The sequence below is a fragment of the Rhineura floridana genome, chromosome 11 (assembly GCF_030035675.1).
Source record: "Rhineura floridana isolate rRhiFlo1 chromosome 11, rRhiFlo1.hap2, whole genome shotgun sequence".
Taxonomy (NCBI): domain Eukaryota; kingdom Metazoa; phylum Chordata; class Lepidosauria; order Squamata; family Rhineuridae; genus Rhineura; species Rhineura floridana.
This window is the reverse complement of record NC_084490.1, coordinates 52,995,186-53,014,317: the sequence shown is the minus strand read 5'-3', so window position 1 is coordinate 53,014,317 and position 19,132 is coordinate 52,995,186. Positions and strand designations below refer to the sequence as shown.

Genomic DNA, 19,132 nt, shown 5'->3' with positions numbered 1-19,132 from the left:
GTGGCCTGGAGAGAGGGGTGTGTGGCTGGAGAGTCTGGAGGACCAGAAAGTGAGCCTTGGACTTATGAATGAACACACGTAAAATGTCATTACATTATTTCCTTTGCCCGGATAATAAGATTTTCCTGTTTGCCTGGGCATTTTAGATTTTAAGTCAGAATTGTTTTGTTTCTTGTTTTTGTTTTCTACCCACCCCACCCCATTTTGCCTTTTATTTTGTTGTTTCTTTTTCAAAAAATTGTATTCTAATATTGTATTGTGTAAGTTGCTTGGGGGCCTTTGGGTATCAAGCGACTAATAACAACAACAACAACAACAACAATAATGGTTATTGTTTTCATTCTTCTGTACACTGTCCCGGAATCCTCTGATGAAGGGCAGTGAAGAAATATTTTAAATAAGTAAAATTGGCACAGAGACCAATCCATCCATCCGTACCCTCAGGCCAGGTACAGTCAGTGGAACCTTTAATAGTAGTGGGCCTTTGTTGGTCTTGGGATTGGTTGCAAAATCTTCCCATTCTAGATGCAAAATCCAGAGCCTACAAAAAGCATCTCAGTCAGATTCAAAGCTCTCCAGTCCCTAGGAACTTACCTCATGGATCCTTTTGTGGGAGGTGGATGGTTGAGGAGCCCTCCCACTTCCTGATGCCTCCTCAGGTGAGGAGTAACCTGCCAACAAGAAAGTGTGTTTGCTTATGACTTTGAATTTTACCCCCTCCCCACTTCTGCCATGAAACTTATCCCATTATAGCCCTGCCAATGACCCTATGAGATAAAGTGAAGCTGAAAGATATGGACTTGCCGAAGGACACCCAGTAAGCTACATGCCCAGCTCTTTCCTGTGGCAACTGATCCACTACATTAGATGGCCTCAATAGTTAATCAACTCACATGGCTCTCCAATGTGGTGTTCTGGTTCAATTCTCAGACTAGGAGTGGGGAGACCCAGGTTTAAATCCCCAGTCAGCCATGAAGCTTATTGGGTAAGTTTGTGACAGTGATTCCCTCTCAGTCTAACCTACCTCACAGGGCTGTTGTGAGAATAAAGTGGTGGGGGGAGAACCATCCTGAGTCCCCTGGGGAGGCAAGATGGAATAAAAATATAACAAAGTAAAAAAAGAATTAGCCTAGCCAAATCCTGGTTCTGATTATTTCAAAGCAAAGAAAATGGGGATTGTACCCGGGGGATGGGGGGGAAGGCTGTACTGATGTTATGTAATATTATCAAGGTGTGAAAAGCAGACTGTGAACTAGATGGCACCTGAGGGTACATGTAGGTGTATCAGAAACAAGATGTATCTGCACCCCACTCAGATTTAGCTTCTAGAGACCAGGCAGAACGGGAAGAAATATCAAGAATAGCAATTCTAGTTCACGAGTACCAAAAAGTAACATGAATCCCCAAAATCCTCATAGGGAAGGATCACAGCTCAGTGACAGAGCTCCTGCTTTGCACACAGAATGTCCCAGGTTCAGTCCGTAGCATCTCCAGGTATGGCTGGGAATGTCCCTCCATCTGAAACCCTGGAGATCCATTGACAGGTAGCAAAGACAATACTGAGCTGCATGCACTAGCGATTTGGTAGGAAGCTAAGGCAGCCCCCTATGTTTCTTAGGTTTCAGTCTCCTCAAAAAGGCATAGTCACCGACAAAATAGGGCACAGAGGTACAGTATACCAGTGTGACAAGTATCAGAGAATCAGGAAAATTGGAGCAGACATCGTTTCTCAGAGTTTCTTTGTGATGTTGCATAGCTACTCCTTCTTGTTCTTGTTCCCCCAAATTCAAACATTTGTCCAACTGTTGCACATAGTAGCTATTCAAAATCTCACTGTCTTCTTTTATTCATCCTCTTATAGGAAGTCGGCAGCTGAAAAGGGACTTTAGTTTCAACTGAGCATAAAAAATAGAGAAGTATTGTCCTATTGCCAATTACTGAAAGTGGCATCAAAGACCTCTGCGTGGGCTACTGCAGCTGATCTTTGATCAAGCACACTTAGATAAAGGTTCTAGATAGGATTGTCAGGCTGCAGGGCTTGACCTGAAGTTTTGGGATTTTAGAATTCTTCTCCAAGTGTCCTAAAGAAAGAGTAAGATCTCAGGCTGAGAAGCCAAAATAAAGGGGGCAGGCAATTGTATAGTTAGCTTGGTAAAAGTTTGTTATTTGTTTCAGTCCCATAGCCATCAGGATCTGAGACATCAGGCACAGACAGGCTCCCATTTCTGTCCTCAGCCGGCACTATGAGGCTCTGCTTCTATCTCACAAGATTCCACCTCCTGATCTGCCAGATGTTTTTTCCTTTACTGCCAGGCAACCCTGCATTTCAGGGTGGGAGCCTTAGGAAACCAGACTATCCTAGGTTCTAACAATCTCTGCCTGAACTTGAATGGGCAAAGGGCGATATTATTTGGGGCTTTTATCCAGGGTAGAGTGTGGGGGTGCAGGAAAATGGGTGCCTTAGCTCTGGCTTATATTGTTAATTTTTAGGATCTTAAAATTATAATACTTCAAGAACACCCTGTACATCTAAATTTTGTTGTTGTTATATCCCTTCAAGTCGATTACGACTTATGGCGACCCTATGAATCAGCGACCTCCAAGAGCATCTGTTATAAACCACCCTGTTCAGATCTGGTAAGTTCAGGTCTGCAGCTTCCTTTATGGAATCAATCCATCTCTTCTTTGGCCTTCCTCTTTTTTCTACTCCCTTCTGTTTTTCCCAGCATTATTGTCTTTTCTAGTGAAGTATGATAACCTCAGTTTCATCATTTTAGCTTCTAGTGATAGTTCTGCTTTAATTTGTTCTAACACCCAATCATTTGTCTTTTTCGCAGTCCATGGTATCTGCAAAGGTCTCCTCCAATACCACATTTCAAATAAGTTGATTTTTCTCTTATCCACTTTTTTCAGTGTCCAACTTTCACATCCATACGTAGAGATCAGGAAAACCAGGGCCTGAATGATCCTGATTTTAGTGCTCAGTGATACTAAAAAAAAATACTACCAAAAAGAGTTTTGGTGATTTGATGTGTATATATGCACTGAAGAATGTCACCAATTTAATAATGATGTTGCACACACTCCAATCTCTGAGTGGTGAGAGAGTTCAGCACTTACCAAAGGTTTGGTTTCCTTGGAATGAAGGTCATTAGAGACTGTGGTTTTATACGGTTTTATTTACACATACAGTATACACCTGAGCATAAGATTTAATGGCTCACAGCATTATCACTCCAACAGATCCTGCCTCCCCATTAGGTTTCCAGGGAGGCTTCCCAAAACCATTGCTTTGGTTTCATCCCAGAGAGCAAGTCAGCCTTTCTGTCTCTTTCTAGCTCCAGACCAGACTAGCCCAGCTAAGGCTAACTTCTGGGCTATTGCTTTACTTACAAGATTGCCTCCAGCCAGGTGTTGGGGGGAGGCCCACCCCCTCCTGAAAGAGCATCACCAGCCGGTTGTTCCTATGGTAACATGTTCTTGACCAAGTCTTTAGACATGTAAATAGGGTATTTAACTGGTCCAGCTCCGGCCACTAACTTAACAAAGAAACTGGTCTGACCAGTTCAGCAGTCTCCTCTACTACAGACTCCAACCTTACAGAGGCAGAATTATAGGTTTGGAGGGCACCCACAGACATCATTCAGACCAACCTCCCAATCCCACAACACTAATAATATTTAGCATGTATAGAGCACTTTAGAACTGCAGAGATTCATAACTTACTGTCTTAGCCACTTAACTACATTACCTCTTTATTTATTTACAACTTGGGCAAGTAACAGAATTCTGTATGGCATGCGAAATTACTTTCACCACAAAAGGCATTGAAGACCTCATCTTAAATGCATCCTGTGAGATAAGCAGGAGAAGCCAGCATTTCCTGCCATTATCATCAAGCAGCATAACAATTAGCATATAAATGTACAATTACTATTTTGAAAATTCGTATATTTATTCTGTATATTTTGCCATTTGCTCAGTAAATTATCATGTTAGCTCTTAAAACATAGAATAGTATGTTGCATGAGCCACCCCACCCTTCAAAAGCTATCGGCTACCAGATGATAGAGGAAAACAGGGAAAGGCCACCATTTCTTCATGTCCTGCTTGTGAGATTCCAGATCAGCCTTCCTCAACCTGGTACCCTCCAGATGTTTTGGACTTCAACTCCCATCAGTGCCAACCAGCATGGCTAACAGTGAGAAATGAACTGTAGTCTAAAACATCTGGAGGTCATGAGTTAGGAAAGGCTGCTCCAGAGGCAATTGGCCAGCATGATTAGAAACAGAGTGCTGGGCTCAATGGGTATGATCCAACGAGGCAATTCTTACATTCTAAAGTCAACCCCTCTACCCCTGTTTACCGCACCAAGTGTGGAATCAGATGTAACGGAGCTATATCTTCAAATGCAGGGATGATTTCAAGTAAAAAAAATAAAGCAGTGTGTGTGTGCTGCAACCTACCACTTTTCATCCCGCAACACTGTCCCCCAAGTTGTCCCCCACCCAGGTGTCCCTATATTTAGTCTGAGATCCCAGTTGGATGAAAAGTGGTGTATGTGTGTATGTGTATGTAAAAGAATGTGTGAAAGAAATTACAAGCCCAGTAAGAGTCCAACACCCCTCTCTCACCCACTTTCTGCTTTAAATGGCTGCTACATCTTGCTACATACTGAGAGTCATATGGTGTAGTGGTTAGAGTGTTGGACTAGGACCTGGTAAACCAGGGTTCGAATCCCCACTCAGCCATGAAGCTCACTGGATGACCTTGGGACAGTCACTGCCTCTTAGGCTTAACTATCTCACAGCGTTGTTGTGGGGATTAAATGGGGAGAGCTATGTCTGCCACCTTGAGCTACTTGGAGAAATGGTGGGACACAAATGCAATAAATAAATACAACAATTTTATAGATGTTTGGTAGTGACTGGCGCTTGAATACACAGACCTGCCACTGTCACATTCGGTTCCATCCAAAGTTTAGATCAACCAACTCCCAGCTTCCCTGTCAACTGGTCCACAAGATTCAGGCTACGGTGTGCCAGAATCCAAGGGAGTTTGCACAACTGAAAGGTTCCCATGAAGTTACGATGGGAGACTCAAAGGAGCAAGCCAAGCCACTTGCCTCAGGAGAAGGAAAAAGGCAATCAAACAAGAAACCCTGAAACCCCCAATAAATATCAACACCAGCCACTCTAATCTGGAGATAAAATACAATTCTGATGCCAAATACAGTTACAAAGTCCCTGAGGGTTAAATAAAATCCATTGGTCAAGTTCTTCATAGGGAACATGTATTGAGGTGTAAGTGCATCCTTCCTGCCCCAGCATCCTACCTGACAAAGAGTCTGATCCTGGTTTTTGGTTGCTATATGTCAACTGCAACTTACAAAAAAGGTGGGAACTCCACCCCCCACCCCCAAAAAGCACCCTTTGGCATGGCATGACAAATTGCCAGTACCAGATGTGCTCTTTAGTGTTCTGTGAAATAGCATTGCCCTCTTTGTGAGGGGATCTTTGTGGCAAATTTTCCCAGTTGTGCCTATCACGACAAAGATTCAAATTGGGGAGACTTTCTACTCCATGGGTGGTTTTCAACTAAGTCTAACTCAGAGCAGACCCACTGAAATTAATGGACCTAACTTAGTAATGTTTACTCGGAGTAAAACATTGTTGAACACCACCCTATATGTGCAATCCTGGTCTTAGTTTCTGCCAAAGTTTAGCGCCAGCTTTCATTTCAATGCCACAGCTCCACCATTAAACATATGATGTAAGAACAGATTAAAGTGCCCCTGAGGAGGCACAGAGTGCATTGCCGTCAACATATCCTTCTATTAAAGGTTCCCAAGGATCAGGGGAAACTGCTTCTAGATTAGAGGTTTGTATTTTAAACACTGGAGCAACCATCTCCATATTCAAGACAGGGGTAATGAACTGCTAGTCTCCAGAATTAGTCCACTTCTCCCAAGCAGGCAACCATGGGAATTTTCAGGTAGCTTTCACACCTATGTCCATAGTTTCTTGCACACGTGTTCAATTACACACTTGTTTCTTTACCAAATACATTTAACAGATATTCTCTGACCATGGTACTGATCATACAGCCTGAGCCCAACATGATCACACCCTGCCCCAACAGCCTTATCCCACCTACCCTGAAAGCCAGCAACGTCCACAGTCTGATGTCCAAAAGAAAAGAGCTCCTGGAGGTTTGGCTGTATAAACCCCCCTTTGGGCAACAGGTCAGGACACTCTGGCCACACCCTCCAATTCCTGTCACAAGTGGTTTTTGTGTTCACAGTAAATTGAAAACCACTCTGACTTTGCTGACAGTAAATACAGGGGCCTTTGGCTCCTATCTAGGTGAGGGGACCAGCTTGGAAGCTTTCAGGAGCTTTAGGAGGAAAAAGTGGTTCATTACGAAGTCATGATCAAGTTAACTGTTAGGACCAGGCCTAGGGTATTAACCACCAGACAAAGTACCGGGCTGTGTTTGGCCTCAGCCAGATGAGGGGCTCTTGGTAACTATTTTTTGGCTCTCAAAAGGAGTGGAACTGCAGAAGATAGGAATAAGTAGAAAGGTATAGTAAGCAGTACTAATATATAGGATTAATTAGAACATCAGTCTGTGATTTTTTTTAAATTCCTCATGAAAATCCATCAGCATTTTAGTTGAATTTCTCCTAATTTACACATTTTTGCAAGCAGCCTGCTTTATATAATGATATTTTAAAGGTTTTTTTCATGAATGTATGCACTTTTACTCAAACGTTACCCTAGTATATGCATTTTTGTGCACATTACTTGACTGCAGAACTGCATTGCAAAATTTGGAGAAGTGCAAATTTTGAAGGATGGCTGCATTTCAGTTTGCATGTTGTTTCAGGAAGTGCAAATTAGGTACGTTTGCCTTTAAACGTGAACTGAACTGAATCCCTAATAGGGTGCCCATGTTCTTTGAAGCAGTCTTGATTAAGAAACAAGTGGGTCACAGATGCTACTGTAGGAAAACTGTGTGAATTCCAAAATATGGAGATTAGACTGTACAAGCATAGAAATTTGTATCCTGGGTGCAAAATTCAGTACCCTGCGAATCTCGGCTTTCTTTCTTTCTTTCTTTCTTTCTTTCTTTCTTTCTTTCTTTCTTTCTTTCTTTCTGCAAGTCTCATTAAGGCAACAAAGAATGACTTGAAAGTTTCTGGATGATGTCTAGCAACTTCTCAGAAACCCCAGGTGAGGGAAGATGTCTGGGCAGGATTTTTGAGGGCAAGGCTTCAGACTAGCATGTAGGCAGAAATGATGTGGTAAGGAGACCTAAGCCTGCACCAATATGTGTGCGTCTGTGTGTAAATAATTGCAAAACAATTAGAATCAAAATACAAACATAAATTTAATTATATTAAATATTAATAAATACTGTTTAATTTTATAAAACTTAAAAATAAGTGCTGGGCATTTATCAATCACTCAGTGCCTTTGCACTCATTGGCCAGAACACTAGAAGGCAGGAGCAGATTTAATCCTTACTGAGCAATTGGGTAGAGTACTGTCTGCACAGTTTCCTATAACTAAAAGGGCATAGATAGATAGACAGATAGATAGATAGATAGATAGATAGATAGATAGATAGATAGATAGATAGATAGATAGATAGATAGATAGATAGATAGATAGATAGACAGACAGACAGACAGACAGACAGACAGACAGACAGACAGACAGACAGACAGACAGACAGATGTACAGTTTTGAAATCAACAAACAGAACTTCACCCAATCTAAGGATTCCGTTAATCACCTAATATATATATACATGTAATTGTGATTACACACACACACAAGTTTGGAAAGGGACCAGTGGGAAGCCCTTCCTACGGTACAGCTCAGTCAGTGTGTGCCTAGCCGCTTTGCTCCTGTCATTATCAGCAGAAGCAGGATAGATAATATAAGTTAAAGAAGCCACACCATGCAGTTTAACATTATTTGCCAATTTGCACAGCTGCAGAATCCAACTTTTCTTTGCAGAGAACTTGAGTTACTTCAGTGAGGAAGTAAGGAATCCCATTAATACCCTCCATGTCAGATGTGAATTTACACAGCTGGGCAGGTAGATTGTCACAAATAAAACTGTTCTCAAGAGGGTCCGCAGAGAAGCTGGAAATAAAATGTAAAATGTACCCCCTTCCATATCAAACAGACATTCCTTGCCATTATCTTTAAATTCTTCACACATTTGCCCTGCTCTGTCTGTCTGCCATGCCGTGCTGGCTTAACCATTAGGTAGAGTGACATAGTCACCTCAGGTGACAGATGCTGGGGGGGGCACAGGGCAATGGTCTCCCACCATTCCCCCTATGCTAGACTGCCCTGCACCCCCAAAGTTAGCTGCTTCACCCAAGTGTAGTGCAGGATGCTGTCCTGTCCCCAGCGCTTAAGTATGATTGAAATGTCAGTCCTATGGGATTCTACATGTGGAATGGGAGGGCACCATCTTTTCTTTTTGTCTCATGCAACAAAATGTCTTTGGCCAGCCCTGCTGTCATGTATCCCTACGCATGATATTTGTTCCTCCTGCTCTATTGTACTTAGGTACTCAAACATCTCCTGCCCTTAAACACAGGCCCCATCTGTACCATACTTTAAAGCACTATTATACCGCTTTAAACAATTATGGCTTCCCTCAAAGAATCCTAGGAACTATAGAGCTACAAAGCTACAATTCCCAGAGTTCTCTGGGAAGAGGGATTGGCTGTTAATCCACTCTGGGAACTGAAGATCTGTGAGGGGAGTTGGAGGTCTGTAATTTTACAAAACTACAGTGCCCGGGATTCTTTGGGGGAAGCTATGACTGTTTAAAGAGGTATAATATAGCTTTAAATGTATGGTGCAGATGCAGTTACATCCACTCTTTCTCTCTTGCTGTCTCCTATGACTCAGAGCTCCTTCCAAAAACACTTCCTTCTCTCTCACACCTTCAAATGCTGCCTCAAAACTCACGTCTTCCTTCAAGGCTGTGTACACATCAGACATTTAAAGCACATTCAAAGCACCCCCCTCAAGATTTCTGGGGACTGTAGTTTACCGCTAACAGACCTACAAGTCTCAGCACCCTTAACAAAGTACACTTCCCAAGGTGGGGGAGACTCACTTTGAATGTATAACATTTTGGTAAGTCAAAGACCCCCTTAGTCCTCATCCTGAACTGAAACTTCACTTTGTGTAACTGCCTTGGTACATATCCATCCTATGTCTGTTCCCTATGTCTCTTCCTTCCCTGTCGTCCCTCCACTGCCCTCATTTCAATTGTTCAAAATTAGTTTTTAAGTTCTTTGGGACAGCAGGATTTGGGGTCATGTTCACTCTGTAAACCACCATTTGTACACTGATGGTGCTAGAGAAATTATGATGTTGATAATGAAGCCTGAGTGAGTCACATAACTGCCAACACTGAAAGGACTTTCAGGTGAAGTGGCCCTTCATATCTCTTGCTTTCACTCGCTCACACACACCAATAACCCAAGGAACTGCTTTTAACCAGCAATAAGCAGAAACAACTTAGATGCAAAAGGCTTGTGTCCATTCCAAACAAAACCTTTATTTATCATCAATAGCAAAGCATTCAAAGAGAAGCTGAAAGCAAATATCCTCATGGGCAACTGATTGCCTGATAAGAAGAAAAAGCTTATAGATCAAGGTGTAAGGTGGCTGTTGCCCGGTATGGATCAGCTTCCACAGGACAAGAGACAGAAGCTACAGCCTCAGTCATAAAGGGCTTCAGGTAACTTGCAGCCCTGATTGCCTCCCAGATCAGCCTTCTGATTGGGTGGGAGCTCCTATATCACATATAGGCAACCTGTGGGCCACATGCAGCCCTTGGCTGACATCCATGCAGCCTGCATTTCCCCTCCCCACTCTGCAGCTGATTCACCTTCCCACTCCCCAGCCCTTTGTTGCTGGAAACTGATCAGCACTTGATCAGAAATTGGTGTGCACTGATCAGTGCACTTCTCAGATGTTCCCAGCGCCAGTGAGCTAGGCAGTTGAGGGTAGGCAGGTGATGGGATCACTGCAATCCCATTGGACACCTTGCACCTTCCCCACTGCTCAGCTGATTGGTGCTGGAAACAGCCAAGGAGTGGAGTGACTGGCATGCTCCTCAGCTGTCCCCAGTGGTATTCAGCTGGGCCTGTTTACCTCTCCAAGGTTCAGAACACCTGAGTTGTAAACATTTTGCCAGTGACTTTGAGAGGGCATGATTTTGAGCAGTGGTGCAAGAGAGGAGAAAGGAGGGTTTAGCTCTTTATGCAGGGGCATTCAGAGCTTGGAAAAGTTACTTTTTTGAACTACAACTCCCATCAGCCCCAGCCAGTGCATGCTGGCTGGGGCTGATGGGAGTTGTAGTTCAAAAAAAGTAACTTTTCCAAGCTCTGCCCATTTCCCCACACCAAATTCAATGCCTCCCAGCTGCTTTTCCCCTTGTGGGTTTCTAGATACATGTTTTTCAATGATTTTTTTTTGGTTACATACACATATATACATAAATACATCTGGAACTCTGTGGGAAAAGGAAGTTAGTTTGAGGAGTGCAATTTGAATTGGAAACGTGGCCAGCAGTGAAAATGTTTAATATCTTTCCCCATTGCTCTTCCAGTAAAATTCATATCCTCCACCACTACGTTTCCTTTTTATACAAAAAGCACCCGTCAGGGCTTTCTTGCATGCATTTGCATGCTGTGTTTAATTTGGTTCTCTTTTTTAATGCAGGTTTCTAGCCATTTTGGCTGCAAATATAGGTTTGAAATGCCTGTAGAAATAACAGAAGCCAGCAGGGAGGGTCTAAATAGTTCTGTGGCCTGCATAGATCTGTGCTCTTCTCCATATATCATTTGCATGATTCACTTGTTACAGAATTCTTGAAATACCTTGATACAGATTTCTGACTGGTTTTTAAAGTATTTCCAACTATTTGTGAGACTGAGTTGCTTTCACTGTTAATTATCCAGGAATTTCACACAGCCCCTCCCCCCACAGTTCATTTCTGAAGATGCCACCATAATAATTCTGACCATTTATATCGCACTTTCAGAGTCTTCAAAACACTCCACATACATTATCTTCTTACAATCCTTACGGTTAATTTTAATTGATTTTATGATGCATGCTGTATCCATATTGTACACCGCTCAGAAACTCTGGTATTAAGAGATATATAAATTATTGAAACAAACAATCCTGTAAAGTAAGTTAACATTATAATCTCCATATTACAGACAGGAGACTGAGCCAAGGTCACATCGATACCATACATTTAAAGGGCATTTAAAGCACACGGCTTTCCCCAAAGAATCCTGGGAAGCATAGCTTGTAAAGGGTGCTGGGAATTATAGCTCTGTGACAGGTAAACTACATTTCCAAGGATTTTTTGGTGGAAGCCACATGCTTTAAATGTATGGTGTGGATGTCACTCAAGAATGGCTTGCTTAAGGCTGCCTAATAAGTGAGTTTATGACAGAGGCAGTTTTTTTAAAAAAAAGGGAATTCCTGATTTGTAGCTCAGTCTTTTAGCCAGTACACCACATCATCACTGCACGGAAGATGCCACTGCATGCACTCACTTGGTCCACTGTCCTCATGGCTCTGGTAGCATCCTGCCTTCCCTGGGGACACCCTCTCCATCCTTCTCCTCTTATTCAGGTGATACGCTCCCTGGCGGTGACCAGGCCAGGAGGAATGACTGAAAGATATACACACCATACAGAGATGCTGGCAAGGGCTGACTTGGTGATCTGAAAGTACAGCGATTGGGAGGAGGAAATAGTGTGGGTCCCTGTTTCCTTAACTAAGGCTCATTTTGTAAAAGTTACTCCATAGTCAAGAGCCACATAATAATTTGGATTCCTTTGGCATGAATTATGAGGATGGAGACTCAGCAGGATATGGGATAAATGCCATTAAGCCACAGTGGAGGTGATTATGAGATCCATAAATTGATTACTTTCCTACAAACTTTTTCTTACATCATGCCTAGGCTGGAGTGAGCCTGCTTCTAGGCCCTGATCTGCCAAGTGACCGTTCCTTACCTGTTCTTGGGGAAGGGATAAAGAGCTGTGCAGTGGGGGCTATGAAGCCCTACTTTAACTAAGGGAAGCTTCTCAGGCCCTCTGAGATTCCATCAGACATTCTGAAGCCTGGCCTGCATCACAACCATTAGGGACTGACTTCCTCCCTGATGCATGGTATTAAAGGTATTGAGACCACACTTGGGTGTATTATCTGCTTCCCAAAGAATGGCAACAGGAGCCTCTTCCTTGAACACCTGCAGAAGCTCTGCATCACCTTCTGCATCACAAAGTGAAGCTTCCTTAGCACTCCATCCTTGACTAAAGATTCCTCTAATCTCCCTTTATTCCACTATTCCACACAAGTTCTTTTGCTATTGCCCCCTTTGTTTCCTTCTCCTACTTCTTCTGCCTGGAAGAGTTTGTTAATTAAGATTCTTTCCACTGCTTGTTCCATGCAACCCACCTCTTCAGGCAAAGCCTCCCTGAATTGCCTTAGCATCATCACATCTCACGCGAATCTCTCCTAGTTCATCTCTAGAGTCAGCAATCTAGGGTATGAACTTGGAACCCTTTGAGACTGTGATCTAACCTAGTGTACGCTATCTGGAATCTGAGCCCTCCTTAGGCACAGAAGGGAACAGGAGTGTGCAACATTAGTGCCTGTGATGGCTGATTATGGACCCTCTTGACTGGCCAAGCCTGGTATAATACTAGGAACCTGGCTTTCTGCCCTTGACTAGTCAACAAAGTAGTCACTTTCTGCATAGTGCACTTTGGGCTCCAGCTTTGACAACTGTCCTTAGGGACTCTTATTTGGAAAACATGCACTCTTGGTCTGGATTTGGGAAGGGCTTGACCCTAATACTACTACTGATCTTGTCATCTCTCTGTCCCATCCCTATCTCATCCACCTAATGCTAGTTGTTGTAAGCTCTTTTGGAAGAAAGCTTATCAACATGATTTGACATGTTCCAGCTCAAGAGCCCTTTTCATTGAAAAGACCGTCTGTGGCTAAGGCTTGTACACCCCTGTCTCAAATTAAGATCTGATTGTAACTCTGGTTCCTCTCCCCTAGCGCTCAACAAAAACAATGAAGGGACAAATAAAGAATCAGCATGGAAAACCCAGTCAGCGTCCCTTGAGATTTCTTTTCTACACCATTAATCCCCTACCCCTAGAAGTAGCCTCCATCTTGAAAAAGCAGACACTCACCGGAGGAGACTCCATGACCAAGGTCTAATGCTCCTCTCGGCAAAGGGAAAGGCTCTGTTCCACCACCTAGATTGGGCTCCTCTTCCTACATAAAACAGGCTGAGGTGTTAGCTGCACACACACATACACACACTTAACAACTAGATTCCAAAACTTCTGAAAGGAGCTACTACACACTATGTGGCTCAGTCTCCTACATGTCTAGCTCCATAGGAGAACACAGGTCACATCCACACCACAGATTTAAAGTATATGGCTTGTCCCAAAGGATCCTGGGAACTGGAGTTTGTTAAGGGTGCTGGGAACTATAGCTCTCTGAGGGGTAAACTACAGTTCCCAGGATTCTTTAGGGGAAGCCATGTGCTTAAAATATGTTTTAAATGTATGGTGTGTGGATATGACCCTGGAGAAAGAAAAAAGGCCATCCCAGCATGATCTTTGTCTAACACCCAATCCTGACCTAAGATGACAGGATGGGGAGTGGGGAAGTAGAAAGGTGACAAAACCCATGGCAGGATCTTGTCGTTTTTGTTTTTCATTTCAACCCCTGCCCATATATGGGCAATGCTTGGAATATGTGAACAGCAACCAGAAAATTCTGAGAGCCATGGCAGAGCTCACTTGCACTTCTCAAGTACACCAGCTGTTTAAAGCAGGTGACACTGCAGTTTATGTGACATTTTGCATAGTGCTTTACATCCTGTATTACATTTTCTCCAACAACAACCTTGAGAGAGGAGGCATTAATACAAGTCATCAGTTATTATTATTCTTCCCCCACAAAATGTGGTTTTTCGTGCTACTTTTAAATAATTTTAAAAGTGCTACCATGCATATGTGCCACACATTTCTACGAGGGGGCAACTTCCAGCAAGAGAGAGAGGTCACATCCATACCATACATTTTAAAGCATACCACTTAAACAGTCATGGCTTCCCCCAAAGAATCCTAGGAACTGCAGCTCTATGAGGGGCCTCCTAACAATTTTCAGCACCTTTAACAAACTACAGTTCCCAGGATTCTTTGGGGGAAGCTGACTGTCAAAGTGGTATAAAAGTGCTTTAAATGTATGGTGTGGGTGTGAATAGAGGGATATGAATGAAAACAAGGACTCTGACCAGGCTTTGAAACCTTGGTGCGAACTCTATGATAAAATAGACATTTTTCTCTCACATGTGCACACATGCTCTTCATTCTGTTCCTACACACACACACACACATACACAAAGAGCAATGGAAAGCGAAAACGGATAGGAATAAAAACTAGGACTCAGGAAAGTGTGTTAGAGGCAAAACATAAATGGCAGGCCTAACATTATCAGCAAAATTCCCCAGGTTTTATGTATTTTCATGTAAGGTTGCAGATAACTCCAGAATAACTTTTGGCAAGGTTCCTAGTTTCCAGCGAATGCCATTGTCTCCTCACCCAAAATGCCACCGTAGAATGCAATTCCGCAGCCACTCTGCTATGGAGTATCAAACTCAGGAACATCCCCTGCTCCCAAGGAACGTGAATCCAACTAGCTTCACAGAGCAGGCGTTCTTCATTAATGATAAACAACCAAGTGCTAAGGGACATAGTAACTGCCCCAGCTGCTTTCTCCCACCCAAGTCAAGGCACAGATGCTCTATACGGTTTCGTCCCAGTATATCTGAAGGAACGCCTCCAGAATCACCGATTATGCCGCCTGACGAGATCAGCCTCGCAAGACCTTCTCTCGGTCCCACCGGTGAGAACAGCTAGGCTGGTACAGAGCAGAGAGAGGGCATTCTCTGTTGTGGCCCCCACCCTCTGGAACTCCCTCCCTTTTGATCTCAGACATGCTCCCTCCCTGTCCAGCTATCGCCGAGCCTTGAAGACCTGGCTGTTCAGGCAGGCCTACAAGATTGGGACAGATTAATTTTATGTTATAACTGAATTAACGGATGGTTTCCTTAGCTTAAAATTTGATTATGTTAATGTATATGGATTGTTTTTATTCTTGTTGTTCGTCGCCTAGAGTGTCCCTAACCCGGACAGATAGGCGGCTGAAAAATAAAATTTATTATTATTATTATTATTAATCCCTCCTTCCCTTTGTGAACACCTGCAGAGCCCTTCCTTCAGTATTATGTCACTCATCCACTTCCTCCAAGATATGTGGGTAAAAAATGTTTACTCCTATTCCCCCACTCCCCAGCAACAAGAGGCTCCAGCAGAGTTCACCTCTGCTGCAGCCCACTGCTGCTGACTTCCATATGTGAACTAAAGCACAGAGACATGGAGCTGGGCCTTCACCTGCAACAGAATGAAGAGACAGCATGGGTGCACAACTCCAGACTACACGTGGGGAGTACCACTTCTGAACGCTCCAACACATAAATACTCCTTGCAAATAGAAACTTAGCATTTCATGGGAAAAGGTTCTAGCCCAACCTCTTCTGTGCTGTGCTGGATTTTTATTTGCGGGTTGATTGGTTGTGTTTTTTCAATAGAGGAGAGCATTTGCTCTCAGTGCAGCCCTAATTCCGATCACTCCCCCCTCTGAAGGGCAGGCCCAAGGTATTTTGTTGCCCGTGGCAAAGGACAGGATGGCAACACACCCACACACCCCCTTACGACTCCATGTACCGAAGCCAACTGGACTGGTCGCTGTTTAATAATTGCAACAGGCTACTTTAGAAGTTGCAGGACAGGGTTGAACACATAGTTCTGTCCTCCAACAGAAGGGACTGCCTGGGGGCTCAGGAGGAACACATAGAAAGTGTCTTTATATGGAGTCAAATCGTCGGCCCATCTAGCTCCACGTCAAAGTCAAACCATTGGTCCACCCACACCGACTGACAGTGGCTCTCAAGGGTCCCAGGCGGGGAGATTCCCAGCCCTACCCAGAGATGTCAAGGATTGAACCTGGGACCTTCTGCGTGCAAAGCAGATGCTCTACCACTGAGCTACAGTCCCTTCTCCACCTGTCCCCCTGCATCTGCCACCTGGGACCGTTGTCTCAGTCTGGAACTTGGAAAAGTTACTTTTTAAAACTACAACTCCCATCAGCCCCAGCCAGCATGGCCACTGGATTGGGCTGATGGGAGTTGTTCAAAAAAGTAACTTTTCCAAGCTCTGATCTGTCTAACGCTAGGGCCATCCCTGCCTCTCCGGCACAGGTGCTCTTTGCATCAGGAAGAAGGTTACTGAGAGCAAGAGGAGGTGCAGATGAAGAGGATCCGCACTGAGGGTGGGAAGTGGGTGGTGGAGGGGAAGGGATACAACGGGAATTATATAGCACTTTGCTCATTTCTTGGAGGTCCGGATGTGCTCTTGCAACAGATGTTTCAGGCTTTGGGTAAAGGACTGTTTATGCAAAAGAACAGCTGAGGCAAGCAAAGAGATCTTTTGTTTATCACTTCTACCTGGGTCATTCTCAATGAATCCAAGCATACAGTAAGTTTAGAGGTCAAACAACAATGAAGTAGCTCATTCACCTGAAGTAATGTGCTCCATTCCTTCTCCCTACCCCATTCCCTCACCTCTCAGCACATCACAATCTCCCCTTGCCACCCCCATTTCGCCCATTAATCAGGGCCAAACACCACATTAGATTAATCACACAATTTGCCCTTAAGAATTTTTCCTTTCACAAATAGTTGGTGTATGCATATGGGGGGGGAGGCTGATCAGGACTGGGAGCCCAGCATGGGGAAGGAGCTTAACTCCTTCCATCCACTGCAGTCCTCCAGGGAACTCTTTTCATAATGATTTGTTTGCCCAGAACCCACGCATGCTCAGCATCTTTTGTGAAGATCATGTGTGTTGCTGCAGAGGACACGGAATTCCAGCACACATTCCACATTCAGTTCATGAGGGGAGTCAGTAACTGGCCGGGCAGTTGGGCCCTGTATGAATCAACCATGCTCTAGAATAAGAGATGACCGAATCTGCTGATATTGGTTCTTCTCAGTTTCTCATTTTTTCAATCTTAAGCTCTGTTCTCCACATTTCTATACCAGTTTGCATTAAAAAAAGACTTCATGAACATTTGTCAGCATTTTTGTGTGCATTTCTCCTAGTATACACATTTTTTGTATGCGCTTTTGCCTGATCTACTCATTTTTGCAAGCAAGTTACCTTAATATACTGCATTTGCACATGTTATGTTCATTAATATATGCATTTTTATGCACTCATTATCTGGTTGGAGAACTGCATTGCAAAATTTGGAGAACTGCGAATTTCAAAGGATCGCTGTGTTTTGGTTTGTGTGTTGCTTCAGGAAATATGAATTAGGTAGGTTCACTTTAAAATATGAACCAAAGTGAATCCCTTCCCCTGCAAGACTCCCCCGTGGAAGCACATGGCAGGGGAAGATGGGTGGTAGGAGCAAGCTGCCTTCCGGAGAAGCTTGCCTTGTCTTGTCATGACTGACCTTCTTATTAAGACAAGCTTATGAAAACCCCCAGAGATCCTTTCCCCAAACATAGTTTGGGAACCTTAACACAATATTTTTCCTTGAATTAATTTAGAAATAAGGGGGCTGTAATTAGAGATGGAAAGATCTCTCAGTTCCAGTTCTCCCCGTTCCTCATTTTTCCCATCTTAAATTCAGTTCTCCCCATTTCTGCAGCAAGTTGAAAATTCTCCAACATGTTAGTGCAAATTTCTCCTAACAAACACAATTTTGTAAGCACTTTTAACAAATGTACACATTTTTTGCAAGCCACTTCTCGTTATCTAATGTATTTTTGCATGTTATTTTCACTCATATGTTCATTTTTATGCACACCTTCCCCTCATATATGCATTTTTGTAAGTATTGTTTAGTTGGTGAACTGCATCACAAAATTATAGTAAATGCAAATTTTGAAGGATGGCTGCGTTCCGGTTCTCAAACTGATTTGGAAAGTGTGAATTTGATAAATTCTGCTTAAAATGCGTACTGTATCAAAATTCTCACCCATCCCTAGCTGTAATTCAGCTGGAGTCAACTTATGGTCATCTTCACTCTAGAATGCCTGACCACCACCCCCCAGGATGTTTGTTTCCCATTACCAGGTTCCATCTAAGTCATGGCTACTCAGGTGCAGCCTGAAACACCAAATTCTAGGGAGCTGTTTAGCCAAAGCTCCTGCAGTATGTTACAGCGTGATTTCTCATTGCATGCTTGGTCTGCTAAATACTTGTTTTTCTTTTCTTCCAGAGATTTGGATTACTCACTGCTTTGGGTTGCAAGTGACATATTGGAGTGTTTCAGTGGAGAGTCATCATATGCCTCAACTTCAAGTTTCCCCTGAATGTCAGCTTCATAGTCCTCCTTGGGGGGAGAAAAAAAAGGAAGAATCCTTTTAATACTCTCATAAAAGCAGATATTCGATGTTCCAGACCACAAACCACTGTGCAGGCCTAAGAGTGGCTATCTGACATATTTTGCACAAAGTTCAAGGTTCTCATTTTTAAGATTCACTCACAACATTCTGACCGAAGCAGTTTGTTTATCCCACCTGGCTCCGAGCTGCCATTCCCTTTTGGCTTCCAGTCCCTCTTTCTCTGTAGTTCTTGTTATCGTCCTAACGTTCAGCCTGGTGGTAACATGCCCTGGTTGGCTGGATCTGTTGGAAATCCAAAAAGAAGAAGAACAAGGTAGGAGATTTAGGTTAATGAAAAGATAGATGTGGCTGTTTGTTCTAAAAAGGATCACTTGTGGATCAGCTTGTGCTACTTTTTTCTTAGAGGGAAACAGGGGGCATCTTGGTTATGGTACAATCATTACAAGCCCTTACTGCCCCTCTGCCATGCAGTGACCAACAGCAAACCATTTCAGTCCTCTCTCTGGCTGCTTCCACCATAGCCCCTTTCTCTATAATTGACATCCCTTGTTCACT

At 43.4% G+C, this 19,132-nt stretch overlaps 1 protein-coding gene across 9 annotated transcripts in view; it reads right to left on the bottom strand.

The window, feature by feature from the left end:
- Positions 1-19,132, bottom strand: part of SLC4A1 (solute carrier family 4 member 1 (Diego blood group)) — a 79,032-nt gene that overhangs the window by 49,357 nt on the left and 10,543 nt on the right. For 5 of the 9 annotated variants that reach the window (XR_009758565.1, XR_009758564.1, XM_061591374.1 and 2 more), the window contains 5 exons: positions 18,752-18,859; positions 18,468-18,564; positions 13,277-13,361; positions 11,618-11,736; positions 595-671 (listed from right to left, as the gene is read on the bottom strand). Coding sequence is in view for 7 of the 9 variants with exons in the window: in XM_061591374.1 (XP_061447358.1) it covers positions 595-671; positions 11,618-11,736; positions 13,277-13,361; positions 18,468-18,564; positions 18,752-18,769 (396 nt within the window). In the remaining 2 variants the exon portion in view is untranslated. Of the gene's footprint in view, positions 1-594; positions 672-11,617; positions 11,789-13,276; positions 13,362-18,467; positions 18,565-18,751; positions 18,860-19,132 lie in introns of those variants that run through there. The other 4 variants (XM_061591373.1, XM_061591376.1, XM_061591377.1 and 1 more) reach the window with 4 other exon arrangements.